The sequence below is a fragment of the Nanorana parkeri genome, unplaced genomic scaffold, assembly GCF_000935625.1.
Source record: "Nanorana parkeri isolate BGI_ZX_2015 unplaced genomic scaffold, ASM93562v1 scaffold1863, whole genome shotgun sequence".
Taxonomy (NCBI): Eukaryota; Metazoa; Chordata; class Amphibia; order Anura; family Dicroglossidae; genus Nanorana; species Nanorana parkeri.
This window is the reverse complement of record NW_017308131.1, coordinates 249,225-268,806: the sequence shown is the minus strand read 5'-3', so window position 1 is coordinate 268,806 and position 19,582 is coordinate 249,225. Positions and strand designations below refer to the sequence as shown.

The 19,582-nt window shown below is 41.9% G+C and overlaps 1 protein-coding gene across 1 annotated transcript in view; it reads right to left on the bottom strand.

Moving 5' to 3' along the window:
• Window positions 1-1,900: 1,900 nt before the first annotated feature.
• LOC108799967 (alpha-2-macroglobulin-like protein 1) overlaps window positions 1,901-19,582 on the bottom strand; it is a gene marked incomplete at its 3' end in the record, with an annotated part of 73,330 nt that continues 55,648 nt past the window's right edge. The window contains exons 28-36 of the mRNA XM_018571917.1: window positions 15,958-16,120; window positions 12,066-12,247; window positions 9,089-9,304; window positions 7,798-7,922; window positions 6,674-6,764; window positions 5,884-5,952; window positions 3,630-3,732; window positions 2,174-2,215; window positions 1,901-2,029 (exon numbers count right to left, since the gene is read on the bottom strand). Coding sequence (XP_018427419.1) covers window positions 1,901-2,029; window positions 2,174-2,215; window positions 3,630-3,732; window positions 5,884-5,952; window positions 6,674-6,764; window positions 7,798-7,922; window positions 9,089-9,304; window positions 12,066-12,247; window positions 15,958-16,120 — 1,120 coding nt within the window. The remainder of the gene's footprint in view (window positions 2,030-2,173; window positions 2,216-3,629; window positions 3,733-5,883; window positions 5,953-6,673; window positions 6,765-7,797; window positions 7,923-9,088; window positions 9,305-12,065; window positions 12,248-15,957; window positions 16,121-19,582) is intronic.

Genomic DNA, 19,582 nt, shown 5'->3' with positions numbered 1-19,582 from the left:
GCTGCATCCGGCTTTTGACAGCTAAGTTAGATTACAAAGCAGAGGGCTTCTCCACTGCCTGTGTAACTTAACATAGCGTGCGTTGTCTGTTAATTACAGGCGGTGCTGCATCTGGCTTTTGACAGCTAAGTTAGATTACACAGCAGAGGGCTTCCCCAGTGCCTGTGTAACTTAACATAGTGTGGCAAGCGCTGCAACAGCCTCTACTCTATGTTAGAGGCCTGAGCACTGTGGATGGTTTGGACCAATGGCAAAGTGCCATTGGGTCAAGCTGTCCAATCAAGAAAAAAAACAAAAAACCACTGAGGACATCGATCTCAATGTCTCACCAGTAACAAGCAAGTGAGGGACAGGGAGGCTCCTCCCTGTTTCCTCCTCCTTCCCTCCTCCACACATAGCTTGGTTACCGAGTTGGGGGCAGGGCTTCTGTGGGCTAGGGCTTTGGCTGGCTGGGGGCAGGGCTGGGAAATACCTCACCCAGCACGGTAGATACCACACATCACTACTCCTGCCACTCTTCCTGTGTGGTACACTATACAGCTACTCCTCACTAAACAACCTACCTGTTTAACAACTACTCAGACTTACAGCAAGCTCTCCAACCAGTTGGTATCGTACACTGTACGAGAACTTGGGTCAAGCTCATCTCACAACACCCTTTCTCAATCTGTCTCATTCCTGCAGTTGGTCAGTCAGTCAGTATTCACTACTGTACTGTACATTGGTATTTGCGGTCTGCAAACCTAAGTCATGTATGTATATTAGAGCTGATTTCTTCTATTCCTCACTTAGCTGATTTCTTCTATTCCTCACTTAGCGACCAATTTCCATAACGACCTAGTCGTCGGATTGGAACTCGGTTGTTAAGTGAGGAGCTATTGTATTACCAAACGTTTGTATTACACCTATATGCGTTTGTTGCATTCCAAAACCATGGCCATTAATATTCATTTGTAACAGCCTCCACTGTTCTTTCAGTTACAAGAAGACATTGGGGTCTGCATATCGGGATTTGTGCCCATTCTGCCAGAAGATCATCTGCGAGGTCTGGTACTGATGTGGAATGAGAAGGCCTTGTGACAGCAATGAGGTCCAAGCACCCCAAAACTATTTGGGAAACCCTGTTGTCCCCTCAGTTTGTTGAAATTCGCCACTTCTAGCCATGGTTATACCACGCTACCTATTAAACATATCTGTTTTTTTCTTATTGTTTTGTTACAGAGTCTTCATATTGCACCTACATGCCAAAGCACCAGAGATGTTTCTATGCTGTAGGCCTCTTTTATGGCTAATTTATTTAACACTAATTAGCTTTCACTTGACAGAACCCAGGGAATACACATATATAGTCTGGATTCAGATGACCTGTAAATAACCCTGCCAACAAAAACTAGTTTCCAAACTTCACCCAGATGCTTAGGTGTAAACGGAGCCTTAATTATCTTCTGCTATCCAGAAATGCTCCTTACAAGTGTCCCTCTGACTCTGGTTTCATTTTTAAAATGAGGGCTCAACTGCCCTTACTTCCGGAATATTCCTAAAAGAGGAGAAGAGGCTTTTCTGACTAATAAAGGTAGCAGCAGGGAACTTCTGGTGTCTGTTCTTAAGCTGCCCATACACCTTGCACTGTGTACATTTTACATGTGTATACTGACATACAACATATTGTGTCTGTACAATCCTATGGACACAAAAAGGCAGCCACTAGGACTCCTGGGTGCCGCAAATACAGGTGTACTTTACTGTATGCCCATACCCTTATATTTGCATTCATGGGAATAAGCCATGATATTTCTGCCTTAGTGATGGTAATACGTGGCAGATATAACATGTTCACTCACAATGTATTCCCTTGTATCAGATAATAGGAGATGGTAGAATTTTTATGGATTATACCCACCATGGAAAAAGCACCATTTGGCATCCACAACGCTGGTGTCAAAGCAACAACCTCTCTCCTCACACTGTTCCTTGGTGATCAGTGGTCTACCACAATCCATCCTCTCGGAGGCATGCACTTTACAGTGAGCTATTAACAAGGAGAAAAATGTAAAGGTCAACGGCAAGGTTGAAGGTGGGGTTCTCCTAAATGTCAATATTGGACCAAGACTTTTAGTACTGACTTTTGTGCTGACTACAATAAATAAAACAAATGCAACAAAACAAGACTCACCCACAACGCAAGGGGTATTATACTGAGCGTGAGCGTTAACCACTAGGGGGAAAAAAAGAGCATATGATTAATTATTGTTGCATATATAGTATACATTAATTTGTATTAAGTAGGGCTGGAGAAAAAAGCATTCAGGGCATGGAATTAGTCTTTTTAGAACTTCTAGGTCATGGAAGGCATAATGTAAGTCACTAGCCTGTCCACTACAGTGGATAACTGGAAACATCTACTTTAAGAGTTTTAGCAATGGTATTGTTCCTTTCTTACTGCTCTATAGTAATGTAATAGAACTGTTGGTTAAAGGGTCCCTGAAACACTAAAACCTCCCAGGTGGACAGAATCAGGAATTATGGTAGGGAGATCTCACTCTTGGAGTATTCAAGCATCATCCGGCAGCCATCTATGTGCCACCTTTAACTAAAATACCATGTTTGGGTGAATTGATTCTTAAAGTGCTTTCTATGTTTCGGGATAGCCAGGTTTTTTTTGTTAGGCATATACATGTGCTCCTCAACCTACAGTAGTTTCACAATACTAGGCGTGGATGACGGACATATTGGTACTATGCATGCACTTTGTATGCTGCTTCTACTTTCTTATTGTAAAATTACCATTAGTCCCGTTTGCCAGGGACAGTTCCCATTTTGACGGGTCACGTGCCGCATTATTTCATTCTTTATAGTGCTCATGGCACTCTGTCTTTACATTTTCAATGCCTGGTTCCCCATCCAGAAGTCTGTAACCAATTGTTTCAGTGAATGATAAAAATGGGGGCGTGATTTTGTGGGTGTGGCTACAAATGGGGTGTGGTTATAAGTGGGCCTGATCAGTAGGGTGTCCCCAGATTTCATTTTGAAAATCTGGTAACTTTACCTTATTGTGGCATATCTGACCTACAATGACTGTGGCAGGAATCCCAAATATGCCGTTTACAAGCAGCAGCTGTCACCTGTTCAAGTAAATGACGGCGTGACAGCAGCTGCAAATATTAGCGGCAGTGTACTTGTAAGCGTGTGTGATACAATTACATACAGTTTGGAATAGATCGCTATCCCTAGATGCCTCAATTGTGCTTCCAAGTATAGTGATTCCTAACCGCATGTAATTGTATCACATATGATTACATGCAGAGTACTGCTTACAGATACTGCTGCTGTCATTTGATCATTAACGAACACGTGACAGCGGCCGCTTCTAAGCGGCATATTTGGGATTCCTGCTGCAGGAATATGTAAGTTCCCGCTGCAGGATGGTAAATCTTAATTTTCCTTTTTGTTTTTTTTTCAACAAAACCTTTATACCAGTTAGATACATAATTGCAATTGTAATATGAATCTTGTATTTACCAGGGTTTAGAAAAAATAAATTTAGGGACATCATGTTAATACAGTAATATTCCTGCAATTATCTTTCATGCCCAGATTACACGTTCATGTCGATGCATATATTCACATACCTGGAATATAATAATCATACACTAAAACATTGGCAGGCTGCAGGTTCTCCACAACAGTTTCTTGTCTGACAGTAAAAACAAATTGTTTGTTTTCATGATCGAGCTGCAGAAGAAAACAATAGTGACAGTTATTAAGAATAAAGAAACAGCGTGTGGTCAGCATCAGCATCTAAAACAAAGAAGGAAAAGAAAGCACAGATGGAGAGGAGGTGTGGGGAGGTGACTGGGTTCTTAAAGCAGGACATCAAGCGAAATATTAAATCCTGTTATCGATACATTAAGACAAACTAGAATGAAATATAATGAATATAATGAAACATTGTGATCATAATTCTACCTATATGTCCCACACCAGTTCAGTTATATAGCACACCATAAACTTATCCTCTTATTGTAATTTTTGTTAATAGTTTAATCACTATTTGCTAATCGTGACATGATACCCCCACAAGTAAACTAAAAGGGTTAGTCACTAAAGAGCCGAAGGATACAGCAGTAGCTTCGGCTGATCCTTCAGCTCTCTTCGGCCACCAGAGCCCTTAGGTTCAGTTCGAGTACGGCTGCTGTATGGGCTACTCACAATAGCCTGTACAGCAGCCGAAGGCGGCGAAGCGGCTCAGCCGAGCCGAAGGCATATGCTTCGGCTTGACTGAGCTGAAGTGACAGCTGAAGTGGAGAGAAAGGCCTGCCGAAGCATCTCATGGGCTTGCTCCGCACAGTTGTAATGACAGATCAGCGTCCCTAAATGACCTGGGGATGCTGATCTGTCATTAAACAATAACAACTGGGCGGGACCTTCTAGAAGAATCTAGCAGGTGCTGGCCGATAGGAAACATTTGGGCGGAGTTAGCTGTCACTGCTAGCTCCACCAATTGTTGTTTTTTAAATATCTTTCTTTTTTATTTTCCTATTCTTGATCATTTTAAAAATACATTTTGCAACCTTTTTTTTTTTTGACACTTTTCCCTTATTTTCTATTTTGCTCGGTACCATGGAGGTACCGAGCAGAATAGCCAAGCCGAATGCCGCTCGGGATATATGAATAGGGGCGAACGGCAGTCAGGTGCCGGAGCTTCGGTTCAGCAGATCCAGAGGTTGGATCGGCTGAGTCGAAGTCCTTCTGCACTTCGGCTCAGCCAAACATGCAGAGCATGGCAGCCATACAGAGCAGATGTACGGCTGTTTTCAGCCGAAGTTAATAGCCGGCTCACTTCACTTCAACTTATGGGGTGGTCATAATAATCTGGCCACTCAGTGTATATACACAGCATATACTTACACACATCCCGAAGAAGTGGTCAGTAGCATCCATGAAACGTGATCATACCTATTAAAACCTTAATTCTGATCCATACCTCTTGATGGGCATCTCTGCTGATCTGTTCCATCCCCCTTCATCTTTTGGGATTTATACTACTACATCTACCACACAGGAACACACATAGCGTTCAGCATAAGAACCATCGGTCACATCCCTCTAAGCATAGAGAGCGACCTGTCTGCATGGAACATTATATATTCTCTGCACTTCTACTAGGTTGCTTTGCCCCTTACCAGGAGTTCAGCAACCTCACAGATGTGAATACTACAATCTCTCCTTTTTATTCACAATAAGCCATTCATTCTGAATATCTAACATTTATAAATCCTATGCTATATGGTTTTCTCTGGTCACTGTTCTCCACTCCTGGAGCTCTTCCTTACTTTATTTTCCCAAATAAGGTCAGAAGTGAAATTCTCTGTATTTTTTTATTTGTTAACACTAAAAAGTGGGGCTACCCTCACACTGCAAGGGCTAAGTGCTCGTTATTGCCTAGGGTAAAAAAAAAAAAGAAAGCTATATTCACCCGTTGCCCCGAGCTGGCTTGCACTTAGACCAGTGCCTGGAGCCTCTCTCCTCCTCTGCTCAGCGGTCTAAGTTTCTGAGTCCTCACATTCTATACACATTGTATAGGAGGTGAGGTTGTCGAGGGACATAAATATAGTATAGGAGGAGACAGACAGGAGAGAGCGTGGTCACAGCTGGCCCGCTCAGAGATCCGGTGAGTAAAAATTTGTTACTTTTGACCCTATGCAAAAATTTACACATAACCCTTGAAGTGCAGGGGTAGCCCCACTGGGAGGGTTAATAAAATGTTTACCCAGAGTTTTTCTTTAAATATTTGGAGGTGGAACATAATTGTAATAGAGAAAAACAAACATACACATTCTGAAGGATTCCCCTTTAAAAGTAATGGGATGCTTTAACTCTTACCTCATTCAAGTAAATGTCAATCTCTCCAGGTGAGGTTTCTACTTTTTCCACATTACGATGCTTCTCCAGCTAAGGAACAAAGCATAATACAAGCATTAGTTCCCGTTAAGTGATGTATATGATCAAGCCCTACAGGGCTTCATGTTAAAAATACATACATAAATGAATAATGATTGTGCAGTTCTCATTGCCCATAGTAACCAGATGCTTTCTTTCATTCTCCCATACCAAATTACAAGTATGAAATTGAGAATCTAAATGGCTGTTATAAACAGTTCTTCCTTCTGGCTCTTTCATAAAATAGGGTCCCAATGTGGCTAGCAGCTTCCGAGTCTACCTGCATAAAAGGCCAGTAAGCTGAAATGTGACTCACAATGTAAACTGGTAATGTGGCCATATTTTATTTTACATTATAAATATAGGTGTAACATGAAACATGGTTAGAAAAGTACATTTAAGTGTTAAATAATTAATTGATGCATCACATCTTTTGAACAAGGCCTTTGAGTGCTTAGCCCCCATTCTATTGATACAGACCTACTTCCTGAATAGGCACACATTCAGGGTATATTCATATTAATTGACCACACTAAAAATGACACCTTCTAATATAATAAGCCCTTCTAATATTGTAACCAGCAGCTGTGTGTCCTTTTCTTCAAGGTATTATTAACTTTTAAACACAGCGCGTCCACAACATCCCAAACCTACAGCTAGATTTGAATTGTTTTCTTATCCAGTGATTGACTTCAGTGTTAGATAGATCATTCCACAAGTATGTGACACCTACCTTCCTAATGCTCTTACTATCTACTTCAAATCCTGATAAAAGTTCTGCTTTAATCACAGCCATGTTCGTTTTAGATCGTTTTCCTATGTACCTGCAAAAGAAAAAATGATTTTAAGATGAATCAACTCTAGGTTCTCAGTGAACATTCTATGAATCAGGGAAAAAGAGTAAAGGGCATTTTGCATCGAGCCCGAGACTATAGCATGCCAAAAGATAAGTGTGTAAAGCTTGAAGGACCTTATAAGTGCATTAGGAATCCAGCAGACCACTTGCGTTAAGAAAAATAGTTCTTCTAGTTTTAACTTGGTGTTATCTTTGGTCACATAAAAAAGAAGACATTTATCCCTGTTGATGACTATTCATGAAACTAAATTAACATTAGCAGTCTTAAAAGGATTTTAAAGTTAAGGAAGGAGTTCAAATATTTTTTTTAAAAACTGCAAATATAAAATCTACAAGTAACACATTTAGAAAGTGCAAATTTTAAGACTGCTTAACAGAAATCTAATTTTGCAAAGGTGACAGGTGCCAAATTAGGCTGATCTTTGTGCTGGACCCAAGTCTGTTTTACAGCCGCTCTAAAACCATTTTTACATAGTTACATGAGCACAATTACTAGTTAGTAGTACTAAATTGATCTTGACCTGACCTGAAAAGTAGCTAAATTATAGAACAGAAGTGCAAGAAACTTGTAGTATCTTCAAGTACATGTGTAAGCCGTTAAATTGAACCCAGTATAGCTGTGGAGACTTTTGGATCCTAGGCCCAGGCTGTACACAGGGCTTTTCCTTTTCTCCAAGTTGATATTAAACTCTTCCCCCTCTAAGTGCTAAGCCCCACTCCATCAACCTTTAAATGGTAATGTCCCTATTGCCCATTGAGGCTCTGGCAGCTAAATGAAAGGGGTAATACTTACTGTGAGATTACATGGCATACCTGTAGTATAACGAAGCCACTGTGTAAAACCTGGGCCTAGGATCTAAGGAACTCTGGAGGGACCCAGGTGTTCATTTACAAATTAACACAGATAAGAGAACGTTGTGCCTGCACAATAGCACTGTTGTTACAGAAGGCACTTTTTAGTGAACTATACTTCCAATTATGCACTAGATATTTTATCTCACCTGGCATCTACATGGACCTCAAAGTTTTTCTGTGAGTCCCCGCTGCAGACAGCTGAATCGGTAGTTACATTAAGAGCAAAGTGGACATCATGCTCATCAGGAAGACTGTTGTAATGTATATGTGACTACAGAGAGATAATATGGAATTAAGATATGTACATTTTTTGATTTATTTTTCAACATTCCATACATTCTATCAGTGCAATCTGTAGGTATACTCTAAAGGTCAACCTGTGCTTTGCCTATAGATTGCAAAACAACAGATTCACTGCCGGCACCTCAGCTGCACATCCTCAACTCTCCTATTCACCCTTACCATTTCATTCCCCCACAACAGCGAAGATAATACCTAAGGTTCAAGTTGCTTTGGTCTGAGTTTATACTGTGGCTAAAAAATCCCCACAAAAAGATCTTTGGAAAGGGGACTCATTTGCTTCTTGTTCCTGGACCAAAAAAGCATCCCTATGTATCCTTGCGGTATTTCTGGGCTCTGTTCACTCCAGTGCAGTCCATTCTGGACCAGACTAAAAAAATACTGCTGGTCTAATTTTCTCTGGTCTGAAATGCACTGGAATGCATGGAAGCGCATGCAAATGCACTGGACCGCACATAAAAAAAAGCCCATTTCAAGCTAAAAAAACCCACACACAGCTCCGGAACGTGGCGAAATCACAATGGCCGCCGTTCCAGATCTGGTCCAGAAAATGGTGTGAACCTGGCCTTAAGACAAATTGGCAGCGCTGAAAACAAATTAACAGCATGCAGCTACTGCTGCATGCTGCTTCTGTGCACCCGCCTGTATTGCTCCACTCAGCACCCACTGTGCTTCTCCTCTAGTTTGCATACTTTTTCCTCATACAGTATCCCCCAGTTATTCTCTTATTTATCTCATCCAGCATCTATCTACTATAAATCGTTTCCCCCACCTCAACACCCCCATGCTATGTCTCTCCTTAGTATGTAATTTTGTTCCCTAAATATGACGTTATGGTTTATGCAATGCAGCATACTTTATTAGGATGATGTTCGTTTTCAGCCATACCCTGACCTTTGAAATGCTTCTATTCCTGCTTCACCCCTAATATCACACTTGCTTCTATATCCAGCCAGGCACATTTTATGTGCATAAGGTATGTCATGCCAACTAATTTTTCCTATTTGTTTTCCTACTCTGATTTGGAGAGCCACAAGCCTTTATATTTGACCCTCTCCTACTAAAAGGTGTAAAAAGTTCTACCTCTCCTATAGACATGTAGCTCAAGACAGGTGGAAAGAACAAGATTCTGCTTACTTGTATGTAGACACAGCCATCTCCTGTGATAGAGGCTGTGTAAGTTCCAGGGACTTTAGGAAGATCCACCATTTGGACAAGGAGGCTGTTATGCTGGTCTACATGAATGTCTTTGTGAAATCCAGAATCATCTTCAACAGTAACTTCTGAGTCTCCCTTTTTGAAGTTTGTGGTCTTGGCATATTTAGCAAGAGCTTGAAGAGCTAATGTAGTGTCCTGTGACAGAGAAAACCTTTGTAAGGATCAAAGCGTATATTAGGCCAAAAACAGAATATCACAGCTTACCAGTCCTTACATTTGGTGGCTTCATATGTTTTAATTTTTGTGTCTTTATTTTCTGTATAGTAATTGTGTAAATAACATACTTTCTGTCCCTGGGTGGCTTTGTTCACTCCTTTACCGTACCTGTGGAGGGAGCTATGGTTGGCACCTAGCCTGGAGCTCACACATATCTTCCTCTCTTTATCTCCATTATAGTCGATTAGATTAGTAGTTTGCATAAGAAATATAACATTGTCTAATGCTTCCAGTTCAGCTCACAGGAAATTACAAGGACACTGTATTTCTAGCAGGACCAACAGGTATTTTATGAAAACTAATGCAGTAACCACATCTAGGGACTAGTATGCTGAAAAATATTACATTTTTATTCCTGGGTTTATTTATCCTTTAACAAAATACTCAATTTAAAGTGAACCTGTGCCAACAGCATGCATAGTAATGCATTTACATATTCTGAACAAGCAATAAAAACACTGTAAAGAAGTCCTCATTCATCTGTATATTGATAGGCATTGTGAATAAATTAATCTTCAAAGTTCACAACAAAAGCTCTGAAATCTAAGCCTTTTTTTATGAGAGAAGCTCTTGGCAGACTGCCATTCCTCTAATGTAAGCACATAGCAGGTGTTTCTAAGCTGTTATAACTCAATGGAAACCTGACTTTAGAGTCTTTCCTGTGATTTTTGAGAATGAATAACCGAATATTACAAGCCAATACAGAGGTGAATGAGGACATGTTCAGAGTTTGTTAAGAATATGTAAATAGTTTAGTGTCTATAGTCTGGACACAGGTGCACCTTAAGCCTGTGGATCCCTTTAGGACAAAAGGGATCACCTTATAAAAAATCAGTTTCAGCTGACAAGTGTCTGTGACAGTAAATACCCTAACAACCCTCTAGTTGAACACAACATAAGATGCCTGAGAGTACCGTAAAGCAGACTTTGCAGGAAAAAGCAAGATCCGTTTAAGGGCCGGTTCACACCACAAAGGCTGAGTTCCAGAGCGTTCAGCCTCTGGAACGCACTGGAACGCAAGCCGGCTCCCTGCGTTCAGGGGCTTGAGGGGGCTTGGCTGTGCATTGAAGTCAATGCTGCAAGGACTATTTGGCTGCGGTGCCATTGACTACAATGCACCACCACGCCCCTGAACGCAGGGAGCCAGCCGGCTTGCGTTCCAGAGGCCAGACGCTGTGGAACGCAGCCATTGTGGTGTGAACCGGCCCTAAATACAAGAGTCATGTGTATTCTTATGTCTTGGTGTGCATTGCAAATTTTTTCAGATCTGTGCAGTAATCCAATGTGAAACGTTTCCTATATATAGGATCTTCTTGTAATCAAGGCCAGTCACTGCTGCTCTCTCCCCTTGTGCAAGTTGATTGGTCTTGTATGTGCCCCCTGTAGTTTTCTCCAGGAAGCCTGTAGTGGGTAGGCCTGGTGGGTCTCTTCCAGATTCTGCTCTGTGTACAGGCTATGTATAGAACAGTGCAGATGAGATATTTTCTAGGTTTGCAAAGGCATTTGGTACACACAGTGGATTGATATCATGTGTAGCTTTTAAGGACTATTTAAGTGAAAGTTTTTGTGCCTAAAGTTAAGCCAATATATCAGAGACTCTTCCATATAATGCATAGCAGCTTTAAATAATAAAAACATAAGGGAAGGGTTATTAAATATATTTACCTGACCAAGGGCTTCCACCCATGCTGCCTAGAGTGGCATCATGTTCCTGAGAAATGCACTGTGATGGAGCATCTTCTTGCGACATTTGGGATACTCAAAATTTTACAGGATCTCACTGAAAAGATTATGATTGCACACTCTGTGGTATGGAAGCCAGCCATAAGGTAAGCATATTTACTAACTTTATTCCCTACAGGCTATTTATTTTTACTTTCCATGAAGGAATGAACCTTGGTATGTTTGTATGCTTTTTACTGCAAGGTCCACTTTAAGAAATATATTGTCCATTGTGCAACCCCCCCCCCGACAGTGCACATAAATGAGCTTCCATTAGATTTCCAGCACAGTCCTACTTGGAGGTTTAATACCCATTACTATTGCACAACCCAATGTGGCAGCAGGGAAATGTGGAATGGCAAGAGAGAATGGCAGGATGGAAATAGTGTTTTTAAACCAAAAGTGTTGCCAAATACCTTGTTGTGTCTTCTATTAGTAAACATTGCCTGCACACTTAAAGGAGAATTATGAGGCGTGTGATTTTCACTCAGCCTCATAATCTGAGCCGATCTGTGACAATGAAACTGTCACAGGTCGGCTCAGTAGATCGGGAAGTGAGCGAACACATACCGTTGCTCGCTCACTTCTCAATCTATCCCTGCAGAGAGTCGTGACTGTCACCCACGGCACTGTGCATGGATTCCCCCCCTCCCCTGTCCGGTCCTCCAGCGCTGACTGGCGGAATGAACGGGGGAGGGGGCGGGCATAGCTGGCTCTGCCTCTGGATAGGCAGAGCCAGCTGTCAATCCCGCAGCTGGGTGGATCTCGACAGCAATGTCGGGATCCATCCCGGCTGCGGCGTCTCAGTATACCACGAGCTGAACGGTCACGGTTGAACGCTAGTTTGTGTTCTCCCGTGACCCTTAGGAGAACTATAGGGAAAAGCCCTGACCCCATAGTTCTCCTTTAAGTAATAGTTGTAGTCAGAGCAAATATAGCGTTGGAAACGATATATAACCTGAGAAGAGGAGAAGCCACCCCATGCGTTTTGTTCTGATGCAAGCCAACGGACAGCATAAGCACTTTCTTGAAGATCTTTGTGGGTCATTATCTTGTCAGAAAGTAGAGCCATTATGACGTATGACGATATTTCAACCTCTCCGTGACGATAGCTAGTACCTAGCCAGTGCTTGGATCCACCTAAATTTAAATTTACAGTGAAAATAAATTAGAATATGTGCTAGAAGCAATATATTAAAGTACATTTGTTTTAGTTTCCTTGGCTGTCATGCTAATAGCTTGGCTTCCAAGTTTTGTTTAAGGAATTGTGTCACTTGTTTCACACTTATTTGCAAGGTGCATGTTCCCGGTATGTGACTCAAAAGTTATGAAGCCAGCACAGAAATTTTTTTAAACAAGGCCAACAATGACAGCTCCCATACTACTCTCATGACAGGTGCATATTAAATAGTATCGATTGTCATGATTGTTTCTTAACATTTCTTAAAGCCCAATTCCAGCCAAAACATTTTGAGTTTTTGGATGTTCCCTTAGAGCACCTGTCTGAGGGCTCTGGTATCACCCGAGTATAGAGACACGTTGGTGCAGACAGAATCTGGTGCAGTTGCCCATAATAATCAATCAGCTTCTGTCTCCAGATGGTTTAGTTACGCTTTAAAAATGAAAGAGAGAAGCCGATTGGTTGCCATGCACAGCTGCTCTAGATTCTGTCAGCTCCAGCTTTGATAAATTCCCCTCAGAGAGTAATTTTAAAAAAACCTGGCAACTGTTCTTACTCCACTCTCCACTCTTACATTCCACCATTTCTTGCCCTTGTGACACAGTATCACCAATACAAGAAGTGAGGAAAAATTAAGTGAGACCTGTGTAATTCAATGAACTCCAAGAAATAAATTTTACAGTAATAAAACAATCTTATTTTCTTTCTCATTTATTGAGGGGCACAGAAAATCAGAAACAGTCAGGACATCCAAAAGCAGTACAACTGAGGGGTGGGCAACAGCCACGGATAGACCCACAAAATGGGACTGTGTGCCACAGGGAGGCCACAGAAGATCAAGCTGAAGCTCAAGACCAGGGTAGAGGAGATCACTGTCAAGAGGGGAATGACTCCACCGGAAGAAACACTGAGCCTGAACCAGCAAAAGGCTGTGAAATCAAAAAGCCACCAAAACAGGTGGAACAGCATAACTTGATTCAGCTAGAAACAAATCCACAACATGATGTGGTCAACAAAGAAGAAACACTAGAGCTAGCACCCAGGAAAACAAGTCCCCAAAGATACTTTTGACAAAACCTGGTCCACAAGCAAAGACCAGTCAGACTACAAGGGAAGGTTGCAATCCCAAACCCCTGGTATTCAGGGAAGGTAAATTCCATGATAAGAATAAGGTTGCCCAGCCAAACTACCAATCTCACTTAACGAGATAGCAGAAGAAAGTTCCAAAAATCACAGCACAATAGACCATAAGAATTGTGGAGCAACCCTTGAGACTAGTATAGAACTTAAGGGTACAATCCCACAAAGTAAGCCTAACTAAAAGGGGTCTGGTGAACAATTGTAGGCAGAGATTAAAGCAATCCTGCAACCCCAGACTAGTTGATGGGGGGAACCATAAGAAAATGAAGTTGAACAACACCATCCACTTTAGCACCCAGAGGTGTCTCAGGGGCCTGACAGAAGAGGGGTAAAGGCCTGCATTAAAGGCAGTACAAGGGAAGGCATCTGAAGACTCTTCCTCAAGAGGCTGTGGATCAGCCACAGATTTACGTAATTGTTGAAATCTTTGTATGATCACTGATGCATTTAACTTATAGTCACACTATATATGGTTTTAAATACATATCTGAGGTGTTTAAGGTTATCACTTTGGGAGTATATGTGGCTGATTTTTAGCACAGTTTAGTAGTTATATATTTATTTTGGATATTAGATCTAAGATCACTGCTGCTGAATATAAAACATTTTGGGGAATTCGAGGCTAGGAGGTGAGAGCGTGGATTGCTTATTATTTATCACATCCTGAACTAGTCTAGTGGTATTCCTGTTAGGGTGGATTATTTGTGTATATAGGGTGGGAACAGATAACTGATTTCCAGATTCCCTCTCAAAGGGGTAAAGTTCAGTCATACTCAGGTGGGGCCTAGGACCCTTCAGGGTGCTTCCATTCTGCATAGAGGAATGTCTCAAATAGTGGGTGCAGTTTAAAGGTCTTTGCAGCTGCAGGGACCCTACCAGATGCATGGTAAAATGTACTGCTTCAATAAGGTCAGAAACAACCACTGTAAATCTTAAGTGACAGCAAGAGATAATGGTGCCTCAGAAACAGTCTATTCAGAGAGACTGCAGGGACTGTAAATCTGAGTCAGAGATGGTGACACAGACCAAAGGTCCAGCCTGATCTAAGGTTTCCGGAGGGTCATAAACTGACTGTGCAGCGGAAGGCATCGGAGCACCTTTGGAGCCTCTTCAGACAGTGTGCCTCAATAACTGAGCACATACAGACAAAAATTCCTGAGTGGACCAGTAGGTCCTTCTGGACATAGGGAGGACTGGGCCTCATCCTAGGAAGCTGAGGAAGACTCTGCTGACAATGACCCTATAACAATATAGAGTTCTAGACTACAAGTGCCAGCTCCTTTTGAAGTAAATGCCCCCAAAACTGCTAGGGGAGTATGGACTGTTTGAGTCACCTGTGGCAGCGGGACTGTCCACACTGTGTCTTAGGAAAGACATTTTGCATTTGATGGCAGTAAGCAATAAGGCCCAAATGTATTGCAAGGCCTCAGGTACTCACAAATCCAGATGATTTTAGGCAGCTGGAGATGACCAGGTCACTGTAGGCAGCAAGTGGGAAGAGACTGGAGACCCACATTGTGCTTTATGAACAGGAACATCCGTGGGCTGGTGCTTCCTCTAGGCTGAATGGCAGGATACAGAGTGCAGAGCGTGCAGCATTTGACCGACTCAGGAAATTATGTCAGTGCTCAGTCGCTCAGCCTTAACCCCTACGCGATAAAAATGGAGGTGGCAGAAAATGTGAAAGACACTTAGGCTGTGTTCACACCTAGGCGTATTGAATATGCGCATTTGTCGCGCGATTCGCGGTAAAAAAAACGCGCAACAAACGCGCGTTTCCAAGGGCTACTTGACTGTTTCCCAATGGGTACGCGCGACAAAAACGCCCCAAAGAAGCTCCTGTACTTCTTTGGGCGTAGAATGTTTTGTAGCACGTTCATACGGCCTGTAATACGTCCAGGTGTGAACCATACCCATAGGAAATTATGGGATTTCGGTGTTTGAGTGTTTTGCAGAGCGTTCGAACGCGCTACAAAACGCCCAGGTGTGAACCGGGCCTTAGTGGTGCAAACAATGGGCTAACTCTAGGGGTTTATTACAAATGGCCTTACTCACAGAGTGAGTCTGCATAGACAGGACTACACCTGGGACTTTGCTACAAATCAGGACCTGGATAACATTCTGCACCTAACAAACACCTTATACTTTGGACTGGAAATTGCCACAAGACAGAGCTCAGTACCTTTAGGTCCCATTTCAGGCTAGCCCCGCACATCCAGCCCCACCGGGTTGGGTATGGCCACAAAACTATGCTGAAGAAACAGATGTCACCTTGAGAAAGGGGTCCTCTGCAACCCTGAAATTAAGGTTTCTGAGACATGTTCAGATTTATAGAGTACTATCTCTCTTAATCCCCCTCTTTTTTTTTTGTCTGACAATCATCAAATAGGCAAGTAGCAAACAGTTAGGCAGACAGCAGTTAAACATAGAACCCTTACCTGCTCTATCAAAACAAACAAAAAAGGTGCTGACTCTATTTGGACTTTAATAATTGCAGTTTATATTTTGTTATTTACTCAGTTCTACTTACTTTTTATCTCAGCATGGTCATCCAGGCGTTTGAGCATAAGCGCTCTGTGCTCACTGTCTCCTAACAAGGTAAAAGCATATGCCAGGAGAGCTAACGTATGTGATGTTTTAGCGTTTTCTGCTCCTTTATTTATGCAGGATTTAGCATGCTCCACAATACTTCCCTAGATACGGAAGAGGGACCATAATGGAGAGAATGAATACATTAAAAGAAACATGGTAAAATTACAGAATGAATATAAAGCCCAATAAATTAACCACCACATGGCTAAGTATTTCTACGTGTGCAGAAGAGTGAGGACTTCGGGTGGTCTGGTGGATCAAGGTGGAGTTTGCCTCAGCATGCCATTTTAACATCTCCATCCCGTAACTTTAAAATCTGTCTATTTAGTCCCCATAAATACCTTTTAGGAAATGTTGTGGACCACATTCTCATACATTTGCGGTATGCCTCTGTCTATATTTCCTAAAAACTTCCATTGTAGTCACACATGCAGAAGCATTGTGCTCGGAAACTAGTACACTGTTTTCTTCACTACTCCCTCACAGCTCCACACCTCCTCCCTAATGTCCTCCCCACATACCCACCCACCTCTCTGCTTTGTCAGCCTCTCATGCAGCCTGGAGCCCTGCATGTGACATATGGCACAAGGCATTGTGGGAGATGATCCAGAACCACAAAAAAAATAGCAGAAGCTGCTACTTCGAAGAGGCAGGCATATGCAGTGTTAGTAAAAGAAAATATTTTGGAGCATAATAACAATGCATGTTCTGGATACCTAATGTGATGCTTAGGCCTTTAGATCTCCTTTAATGCTAAACTCCAGATAAATAGCTAAATACACAGATGAAATACACATTTAGGAGCTGTCTTTTTGCTACCAAAACATTTGCATTACTATCCATTTCTGAGATTTTACACATTTGCCAAAAACATTCCTGTCTGTCAGGGCAAAATACCTAATTTTTGTCTGTTGCATTAGTAACAATCTCACCCCTCCCCCACATTCTGACTAGACAGTAAAAGGAGTAGCAGGAGATTGATAAGCTCATCTCTATCACGCTGCTCTCCTCTTACCAACGTGTCCCTTCTTAGCACATGAGCACTGCAGCACAGCTGATTGACTCCTTGTGCTGTTTATTCCTCTCCCAATCTGAACTCTGTTGTTTAGGTAAGTACTTGCCCTGCTTACATTTCAAAGTTACAGTTAATTATGTATTGATGAATACAGGGTGCATTAATCTGTGTCTTCCATATCTGCATGGAGTTCAGCTTTAACCCTTTCACTGCCACTGACTTATGGCATCAGTATGTTGTATGTCGGTGGCTTTTACCCTTCTCCTATAAGCTTACGGTGACTTTAGGGACCATGAACTTACACCAGAAGGGTTCCCCTGACAGTCCCCTGTAAATTAACAGCTGTCATGACAGCTATTAACAAAAGTTCCAGGAGTGCGAATGCTGCTTCAGGATGGGATTTATTTCTCCTCGGATCCCCGCTGATCTCCCCTGCCTGTTTGGGCTAAGGCAGCGGGGATCTGAGGGAATGGACCGCTGCGGGCAGAGGAGGGAGCTGTGATGGCCGAGCAGTGAGGAGAGAGAAGCCGGCAGCGAGCGGGGAGGAGAGAGGAGAGACGCTGTCATCTTGTCAGTTTCAGGATAACAGCGGCTCCGTGTCCGGGCAAGCAGAAGATCAGTAAATATCTGTGATATTTTCTGATCCTCTGCGTGCAGAACAAACACTGGATTTATGGCTGTTCACTCCAATGTTTGTAAACAACTGGGGACACATACCGGTAGTACTGTATTATGTACTATGTATCCCTATTTATGAATGAACAGTAAGTGCTTTACATCACTTCCGGTGCATTCACGAGTTTCAATATCTCTAATTTGTGAATGAGAAGCCTCTGTACTGAGTGCTTTCCATTCATTCAGTGCTGAGGCTGCAGAAAAAAAGGTGCAGGACTCTGTATCCTCAATTTCAAAAATAAAATGTCAGGGGTCTGTTTAGACCCCTGATTTTTCCCCAAAGCCTCCGCTCATATTGTGGTGTACACCATGCACATGTGCTGCAGTGCGTTGTTAGAATGCTTCGCAGTGCTTGATTTTTTTTCTCTTTTTAAATAGTATTAATTTAACTGTGTGGCAGCGCATGGCAAATCGTGACACAATGCCGTGCGTTGTTATACGCTGTGTTGTGATTAAATGTACTCCTGGATCATTTTATCACAACACAAACACCAGCAACGGTTTATTAACTCAATACTGTTATTTTTTCAATTCACTCGGAAAAGTATTTTTTTTGTGTGCAATAGTATTGATTTTAGTGCACTTTTATCAATTGAATTGTGTATTTTTATCGGTTTAATATTGATTTGACAAACATTTTGTGCAATTATCGCAGGACCTACAAAATTAGTAGCACCATCTTTTTATTCTACTTGGCCTGTGCTTTCAGAAAATATATGGTTTGGGGGTCTTTTACAAACTCTAAAAGTTGCAGTTGAAAATAAAATAAAGGTAAAAAAATTGCAAAAATTGGCCAGCTGAGGTTAACAGCTTTCCGGAGGGCAGGGCAGTGAAAGGGTTAAAGTAATACATAGTAATACATAATCTATAAGCTATAGCGAAACATTGGCAAACTGGTTTGGGGGTCTTTTACAAACTCTAAAAGCTGCAGTTGAAAATAAAATAAAGGTAAAAAAATTGCAAAAATTGGCCAGCTGAGGTTAACAGTTTTCCGGAGGGCAGGGCAGTGAAAGGGTTAAAGTAATACATAGTAATACATAATCTATAGCAAACATTGGCAAACTGAAAAATATAGTTTTACATATATTACAAATATTCTCTGGAAATATTTAACCTCCCTGGCGGTATTCCTGAGTGTGGCTCGGGGTTAATTTTCAGTACCAATAGCGGTAACCCCAGAGCCACATTTGGGATTGCACAAAAGTGTCACTTACCTTGTCCCTGCGAGCCCGCGGTGTCCTCTGCTGTGTGCGCCCGGCCGATTCCGGCTTTCGGCATTTCGTTTAGTTTTCGGCGTCACAGCGGGAGGCGGAGCCGGCGGGAAATTTAAAAGTGAAAACATGCAATATTCACAGAATACACACAATATAATGTAATCTGCTATAATTACACTTATGTATCAAACTATTTTACTTCAATTTCGTCCCTAGAGCTTTGCCCAGTGCCCTGCCTGCAATTTTACCCTTCTTTCTGCCTGAAACTTGAGAATGTCCATGGCATCCAAAAAGTGTCCCTTTAGGTCAAAAACGGTTTTAGACCAGGTACAGCAATAGTGAATTAGAATCACTTGCAGAATTGAGCGACAGCGATTCGTTGGGAAATTCGTCAGACACTGAAAGTGACGACAGCGACGATTCTGCGACCGAGCTCAGTGATGTGCGAACTTGGTACTCTATTGACTGTGGTACGGATCAGGCAGAACCCCCAGAATTCCCATTTACTGGACCATTTTTTAATTATATATTATAATTTTTTATAATTGTTTATCATTATTTATTATATTATAATTTTTTAATTTTGTGTTTCAAACTTTATCATATCCGGGATGTCTGCTAGACTCTTGTTTGGACAGATTTAGGTGAGTTATTCCTAA